The 8,889-nt window shown below is 38.8% G+C and overlaps 1 protein-coding gene across 1 annotated transcript; it reads left to right on the top strand.

The window, feature by feature from the left end:
• The first annotated feature begins 266 nt into the window (after positions 1-266).
• Positions 267-6,528, top strand: LOC103461855 (sterile alpha motif domain-containing protein 9-like). Its single transcript, XM_008404213.2, has 4 exons — positions 267-481; positions 2,467-2,528; positions 2,601-2,639; positions 3,080-6,528. Exons 3-4 carry the CDS (start codon positions 2,616-2,618, stop codon positions 6,434-6,436), a joined length of 3,381 nt encoding a protein of 1,126 aa, XP_008402435.2. The 5' UTR covers positions 267-481; positions 2,467-2,528; positions 2,601-2,615; the 3' UTR covers positions 6,437-6,528.
• The last annotated feature ends 2,361 nt before the right edge of the window (positions 6,529-8,889 follow it).

The raw sequence follows: 8,889 nt of genomic DNA, 5'->3' as shown, positions 1-8,889 counted from the left end.
GAAAGAGAAATGAGAACTGGCTCAAGTTGTTGGTAAGATGAAACCAGGTCTATGAACATGTATCAGTTTTATTAACCTGACTGAGTCGAGTCTAGTTGTTAATGATCAACAGGCACGACGCCGGCTACAAGTCTATAAAATAAAGTTTAGCATTACAAAGCATGAAAAAGAGAATTTATTTAGCTTTCTGTCAAGCTGAATTAGTTTCCATTAAAACGTTTATGTATTCTGGGAGAAAAAAAACTATTGAAGAGTTGAGGTGGGTGTGACCTCTCTCTCTCTCTCTGTGTGTGTGTGTGTGTGTGTGTGTGTGTACTGCTTAGTCATTACTGAGAATGAAAGCCCTCCTCATGACTTCCTGCTGTTCTCAGTTTGCCTCTCCTCTCTGCGGTTCAGCGTCTGGTTTATGTTTCCTCAGTCTGACCTGTTGATCGACGGCTCAGCATCAAACTGACCATCTCTGGGAGTTTTTCTGGAGTCGGTAAGTTACATAACTTTATGGAAACTAACTAAAAGACACGTTACCTGTTTCACAACGCGATTCTGTGATCTGATGAAATACAGGTTCTGTATTTCTGAGCCGTCCATGTTCAGCTGCTGAAATGAAATGATCCTGCATCTCCTCTGTTAGAATCATGTGATGAATGAACATGTCAGATTGATTTCCTGGTTTCATAATAACCATATTAGGGCAGCAGAAATGCAGTTCAGACTGAGGTAATACCCCATAAATGTAAACTTGTAACTTCATATTAGCACAAGGCACTTCTTTTTTTGGGTGGTAGGAAAATACAAAATGTAACCAGAATGTCACTTTGTAATTTGATCCTGTTATATAAATGCATTTGCCTGAAATATTTGAATATTGCCTGATAGCTTTTACTGCTTGAACTATTTTAAGCTAATTTAAAATAGCTTAAATTAGTGAATTCATTAGATTCACTTTAATTCTCTTCATTATGGATAAAAAGAAAGAGTTGAGGAAGCCAGTGGGTGTGACCTCTCTGTGTGGACTGGTTAGGTTTCATTTACTGGGAATCGGCTACTTCCTGCTTCCGTCAGATGGTGTTTCTGGACTATTTCCCTCAGTCCAAGCTGTTTAACCTTTCTTACGTCTACTAACTGAATTCATGTGTTAAATTTACACACCAGAGGACCTTCCTGGTTTCATAGAAACCATATTTACTGTGGTTAACCCACCTTTAGGCATTTAACGTAAGATTTATAAATCAGATTAGGATTTCCTTTTATTGTATAGCTATGATTTTGATTATGCTGGATGTTTAATTGGTATAATTTGGAGTAGTGGAAATGGATTCCCATATTATTTGCTGAATGTGAGAAGCAACTAGAGAAAACAGAGAGATCATATGAAACGACATGCCTACAGATTCTAGAATAAATTCAAATCACACATTTGCATGTTTTTTTCTGACTCCAACTAATGTTTCTATGAACATCTTTGATACAACTAAAGAAAAAAAATACTCAGGACCTGTGGCAGTCAGTCATCTTTTCAATTTCTGCATGATATAAACCAATGAAACATCAAAAACTCTGTAACTTTCAATTAAATAAATAAATCAAACCAATGAAATTCACAACTTTAGCAGCCTAATGTATGTTGCAACCATAGGTCATTTCATTCTAGTTCCATTATTATTGTGCTTCTTATTTTCATTACATCTGCATTGTTTCTATTTTGTTGTAGTTCAGATTAGTGATTAGTCCTTTCTCACTGATTCTAGTTTGTTAACTCTGTCTAGTGATGGGTTATTCTTCATTCCTCGAGTCGACAAGAAAAGGCACGTTAAGGAAATGCTGGTGACTTGGATGACAAAAGGCTGGAAGAAACACTGGAGGCTTTGAGGTTTGTTGCAGCTGCAGGAGTGAGAAAATTGGGTCCATTGTAAAAAAAGACGTTCCAATGAATTGCAAACGCAATAAAATCCTAAAACATGAAAATGTGATAGTGAAACAGCAGCGTTTTGCTGCCATTTACTCCAATCCGCAAGCAAACTGGTGAACCAGTTCCTGAATCGGTCACATGGTTCGGCCCGCTGGCGAGGCTTCAAACGTCACAACCTGCATAAATACAAGCCTCAATATACGCTTCATAAAAATCCTCCTGGATTACTCAACGCACTCCAAGGCACAGAAAACAATCTGCATTAAAATGATTTTCATCTCATATCTGTCACAGGACGGAGGCAGTAATGTCCTCAACAGAACATGACACATCTGGATATCAACATGGTTACATTTAGTGCTTTAGCATTGGCTTCTCTTACATACATACGTTTTAGGTAGCAGTGCCCACCACTGGTTAATAATTTTTCTGTTGCCTAACAATCTCTTGTGTTTCCTGTCTTTTCTGCTGTACTTTGTCAAAGTTAATTGTTGTTGTTTATTGGCATTGACATTTGTCCTGTACAAAAAAAATAATACTTATATTGTATTTTACAGCAGAATATTTGGGTATCTGAGACATTTGGACAGACTGCCACAGGTTATCAACAACATATGAGGTAAATGATTATGATTTATCAGAAATTCTTATTCCCTGTATCAATGATTCATTTTTGAAATATTTCTTGCAGCTTCCATTTGTGACCATGGCAGAAAATGTTGGAACCAAAGTAAGTACCATTAAAACGTATTAGCTTTTTGAAGGGCAATATGTCTAAACCAGTGGTTTGATCGAACCCCTGGGGGTCGCATCTTTTTGGGGTTGCTACTGCCTCTAGTGGCGTGGGGGTGGTAACACAGCTAATATAATGATATTACTAAATCAGAATACTGCAAAGTATTTTGTGTGTTGGCGGCGGGGGGAGGAGGAATAAGAAGGGTTCGGTGAATGCGCATATGAAACTGGGGGGGTTCGGTACCTCAAAAAAGGTTAAGAACCACTGGTCTAAACAAATCTTGAAGATAATTTTATTAAAGTTTCTATGTAAAAAAAATAAACACATGATTCATACAGAGCTTAGAAATAAATTCTTCATGTAGTTATTTTTTAAATACAGAATTTGCAGTTGGAGATCATGAAGAGCACCTTTTGTTTTTACTTGTATTTCAGGAGGATGATCTGCCTCCTGATGTCAATGACTGGAGTACATCTCATGTAAGGGTCTGGGCCCTTAGACTGAAGGGTTTGGATGTCTCCACTGCAGATTTGCTGTTTGAAGAAAATATCTGTGGTCCCAGTCTTTTGCTTCTGGATAAATCAGATTTAACTGAAAGGGGTGTGAAGCTTGGACCAGCGAAGCTTATTATTCATGCCAGAGATGAATTAATCAAATTAAAGAGCGAGAACCCAACAAGATCCTCTGACAAGCCTGGGAAACCCAGTAAGCCGTATCCATTCGGTAGATACCACGATACATTCAGATATGTAGAGGGCAGCGTTCTAGACGTCCCAGAATCAGGCGCCTTAGACTTTATTGAACCCTGTCATGAATATAAAGGTTTCTATCAGACACCTGATGAAGCTAAACTGGAGAAGTTCACCACTGAGGTCATTCGGTTTGCAGCTGCCTGCATGAATAGCCGCACTAATGGTACCATACATTTTGGAATCGGAGACAAACCAGACTATGACCATGGTCAGGTAGTGGGAGTCACTGTTGATGACAAAGAGGGATATGCAAATGAGCTAAAATCAGCCATTGATGGCTACTTTGAATACAAGCACAAGGATGCAGCTCAAATGTGCATCAAACCGCCTCGATTTGTTGAGGTTCTGAACAGAAATACAACATCATCTGACAAATTTGTGATTGAAGTGGACATTGAGCCTCAGTCTGCCATCTGTGAAGAAAACATCTTCCACACTTACGGCACAAAAAAAGGCAAGAAGACCAAAGGAACTGAATCACAACCATCAAAGTCTCTCTACATCCGAGACGGTGGCAGCAGCAGAGACCTGCTAGCACCAAGCACATCTTCCAAACCCAGGTCAGAGTACAATCAGTTTGAGGACAAAATGCCTCAACTGTCACAGTACCGCAAAGAAGCAGAGGAGAAGCACTTCAAAGGAATAAAGAGCACAACTCAAGGCTCCAGGTTAATTCACATGATAACAGGTGGAGCCTCATCATTGGATAACTCCAATTTTGAACATTATGTCATCGTGACAAACAAATCTCATCCAAGCCATTTTGAAAATCTGGGATTTCTCGTAGAGCTCAAACCAGCTGCTGTTTTAGACTTTGATCCTGAATCAGCTGAACAAGGATTGCAGACTTACTTTCAAAAGCAGAGCACAGTGAGCTCACATTTACCAGCAAAATACAAAATAATGGAAAGTGTAAAAAAAACTGCTGCCAAATTAGAATTACCTAAAAGCACAAGCTGGGTTTTCTGCAATGGAGGTATTGAGGAAGAGGAGCCCTCAGAGGTTGACCAGTGGTTGATGGAAAAGGGCGCCTCGATTCGAGATGTTATTTCTTTCTTGTGCCGTAAAGATGTGCTAAACAAGAGGTTCCTTGTAATTTTCTTACTTTTATCAACAGTGAGGGAGAAAATGGATCCCCTTGTTGAGACCTTCAGCATGTTCCTGCAGGAGCTCAGAAAGCCAGGACAGATCCTCTGTATCTGTGACAATGAGAACACATTCATTTCATGGAGGGATCTCATTGAGGCCAAGTGTGGAGTCGGCGTCTCTGACAGATGCATCTCTGAGCTCAGTTTTGCTGAAGTCAATGGAACCGTCCTCAGTCTCTGGTCAGAAAATCGCAGAGCCAAACGGTTCCTACCATGTGGGGGTGAGAGCAAGGTGCCTCTGGAGAAAAAATTTGAGCAAACCTTGAATACTTTGGAGATCTTGTGTGTGAATCAGTGTGAAGGAGGAAATGAGGACAGAGTTGCCATAGAGGAGAATTTCTATAGAGGTGGGAAGGTATCATGGTGGAATTTCCATTTCTCTGAATTACCTGGATTAACACCATTCATTAAACGGGTCCAGTTTGATTACATTGTGAACACAGTTATACCAGATTTATGCTCCCTACCTAAAGCTTGTGTCCTGTTCAATCTCCTCCATCTGCCTGGTTGTGGTGGGACGACCTTGGCCATGCATGTTTTGTGGGCTCTTAGGGACAGGTATCGCTGTGCCGTCCTCAGGGAAAAGTCTGACTTTAGTACTGTGGCCGATCATGTGATCCAACTTTTAATGTATCAATATGATGAGCAAACACCAGGGGTTCCTGTACTGCTGATGATTGATGACTTTGAGGACATGGAGAAGGTTGAAGAATTACAGTTTGCAATTGAAACACAGTGTACTGAAAAAGACATCCAGGCTGCAAAGGTCATCCTCCTGAACTGCATGAGGTCAGAGTCCAATCCAGTGACAGAACTAACAACAGAGATTGTGTTCATTGGGAACAACCTCTCTGACAAAGAACTAAAACTGTTTGAGGTAAAACTTAAGGAAATAGAAGAACAACACTGTGACTTTGAAACTTTTTATGGCTTCATGTTTATGAAGGAGAACTTCAATGCAGAATATATCGAAAGGGTGGTAAGGAACACCCTGAAAAACTTCGATATGAACCAAAAGAATGCACAACTCTTTGCAGTTTTGGTTCTGTTGAGAGTTTACTGCAAGTACTCCTCTCTTTCCTGGAATCTATGTCTGGATGTTTTGGATCATACAGTCCCTGTTTGTGGAGATCTCAGAATTGGTGACGTCTTTGGGGAATTTTCCAGTTTCATTTCCTTCTGCTGGGATCAAGATAAGGTTGAGTACATAGCAGTACAAATAACATACTCAATCATTGCAAGGCAATGCTTGGAGGAAATAAGAACAACACACAAAATCACAAAAGCTAAAATTACTAAGTTTCTGCTGACCACTGACCAGCTGTATGAATATACACAAGGCACAGACAATCTCTTTCAATATGTGCATGATATTTTAGTGAAAAGATTTTCTTCATCTGAGGTTTCTCAGTTCTCTCCTCTGATTCATCAAATTGCAAAAGAAACACCTGGACAGGAAGAGATTGTGCTGACAAATGCAGCAAAAAGATTAGAGAATGATGCTGTTGTCTCTCAGTTGTTGGCCAGATACTATTTGAAAAAGAAGGATTTCACTGTTGCAAAAAATTGGGCAAAAGAAGCCATGGGACTTTCCAAAGATAACTCTTATATTGCAGACACATCAGCACAAGTTTTTAAGCATGAGCTAAAGAATGAAATTTCAAACTGCAAGGAAGGACAGTTCATCAGCCCAGAGAAATTGGGAATTGCTCTCAAAATGGCCCAATCAGCAAGGGAAGCATTTCAGAAAACACAAGACCTGGCTAAGAAGGAATCGCTTTACAGAAATAAGATCAAAACAAACAATCAACACATCAGGGTTTCTTGGAGAAATCCAGGTTGGAGTTCTTATCTTAGGCTTGTTAGAAAAAACTCCTGTGCCTTCTTTTGATGATGTTCGACGCGATATAATGAGCGAGTTCCTCTCTGGAAATATTACAATAGAGAGCATAAAAAGAACGGATCCCCAGTACAACAAAAACAGATCCTATTATGAGATTCTTCAACAGTTTGAGTATATGCTTCGCGACCTTAGAAAAAGGATGAAGTTTAACTTTGACCACCTTGACAGAATGCAGGTGAATCTTGGTACCATAACCGGAGTAAAGAACAATCGGGAGCAAGTAGGTCGAAAGGAAATTTCTGAGTGTTTTGACAGGTACACACAGGCTTTCTGTGAGACAAAATCTGAACGTCTTTTGAAAAAGAACAATTTTAACCTGGAACCCCACCAGGCAAGACAGTTCCTAGAGAAAGAAAAAGCCGATACCAACTCTGGGATTCTGGATTGTCTCACAAAAGACATCTCAACTGAGAAGATCGAGGAAATTGCTAAGCAGTATAATTTTATTTACCAATCTAAGCACAACAAAAAAACAATAGAAATAATCAATATGATTTATGCCAACGTTGTGTTAGGCTGTGTCCAACCAGAATCAGCTGCTGTGCCATACGAACACCTCCTTAGAATCCTTTCTGCACTTCTAAAGGAGACACATCAGCCAGAGGAGGATTTCTCACTACTCTTTATTGCAGTTGTGCTTTTGTGGCCAACATCAGAACATGAAGTCTGTACTCAGCTGGGGCCGTACATCTCACAGCTGAAGACCTGCTACTTTGAACAGATGAAGGAAGTCTTCAATGGGAAGCGCCCAATTGTCCATTTCCTGTTGGGAAAAAAGACTAACTACGAGAGACTTTTGCAAATAAAAGCAATCCAAAGTTGCATCACAGGGACACAGGAACAGTTTGTGTCTCAGTGGGGAAATGGCAAAATATGGAAAGATGAGAAAGTGAGAGGTCTTCTTAAAAGAGTCATAGGTCTTGTGAAGGGCAACGTGATACTGGCAGATAACAGTAGCAATCTGAGACTGGAAGTGATTCCATTGTTCAGAAGTCAGATTAATAGATTAGATGGGTTTAAGGTGTCATTTTTCATTGGTTTCTCTATGAAAGGCCCACTGGCACTTGGCATTGAGAGGGTTAAAGAGCCTCTCTGAAATTCAAGACTCTTAACCATGAATTTGACCATATTAATACTAAAATAGGGATATGATTTCATTTTATAAAATCCAACCAAGAATCTCATTCACTGGTAATTAATCAAGATATGAAAATAACCACAACATAATCATACTGAACCCCTTTAGACTGGAAAAACTTGCTCACAAAGTTGTGGTCAAAAATGGATCACAAGTTTTTTAGATCATGTTTTTAATATTTTAAGAGCTTCTGGATGTTTGTCATAATTTTTATAAGGTCAGTCAAGACAGGTTTCTGTTTTCTGCTGTGGACCAGAGAATTTGATCTTTTATTAATGTAAAAACAATTTATTTATGACGAGAGGATAAAAAAAGATGTTTGTGTATTATGCATATTATTTCATTGTTTATGTAAGGTAGCGTTGGGACCATTTGGGGTCCTTTAATGTTGAAACATACTGTATCTAGGTGATAGTATAAATTTGGCACATTGCTGATGCATTTAGAAGGTTTTTAAAATTATTTTTAGGTTGAGATTTTTGTTGTCAAACTTAAATGATATGAGAAACAGTTTGTCTTTTGAGAACCAAGGTTCTTTTTTATTTATTTAATTATGAAAAGAAGGGTTACAAACATTCAGCAACTCACAAATCCATTTATTAAACTGCCTTAAATTAAGAACTGATAACTGCACTGATAAGTTTCAATGTTTTACCTGGTGTTTTATTCTTGACTTGACATCTTTAACTCATTCTTAAGGGAGAAAGTTTGAAAATCTTTTTTTTTTGTATTTTTCTCATCTATACAATAATTAAATGTGTTTTATTATGCACCCCATTGCTATGGTGATTATACTTGCAATTTTTTTTATATTTCTAAAAAAACAATGAATGTTTAATTTTGGAAATAGTGACATTTGATGAAGATGCAGTGAAACATGAGTGTCTACTGTAATTTGATGCAAACATAAAGAGGAAAATGGTCCTGTGACACGACATGTTTTAATTTCTGATGTTTGCCAACTGATGTGTGTTAAGACCTGTAATAAACTGAAATACATGAATAAATTCTTAGAAATGCATTAAAAATTATTGCCCTCTTCTTGCCCACTGACAGTCAGAGTGGGCCCCTGTGCTGGAAGACATTAAAATGAAGAGTGAATAATATACCCATTATCAAGTTCAACTCCAGCTGTGTCACAAACTGAACTAATTAAAACATAAGCTAGATACTCAAGTTCAAATGTCCTTGGTGATCCAGAATCCTACAGCATCAACATCCATCCATCCATCCATTTTCTTCCGCTTATCCGGGGTCGGGTCGCGGGGGCAGCAGCTTCAGAAGGGAGGCCCAGACTTCCCTC

The sequence above is a fragment of the Poecilia reticulata genome, linkage group LG2 (genome assembly GCF_000633615.1).
Source record: "Poecilia reticulata strain Guanapo linkage group LG2, Guppy_female_1.0+MT, whole genome shotgun sequence".
Lineage (NCBI taxonomy): Eukaryota > Metazoa > Chordata > Actinopteri > Cyprinodontiformes > Poeciliidae > Poecilia > Poecilia reticulata.
Note: the sequence above shows the minus strand (reverse complement) of the source record. Positions and strands in the feature narration are given on the sequence as shown.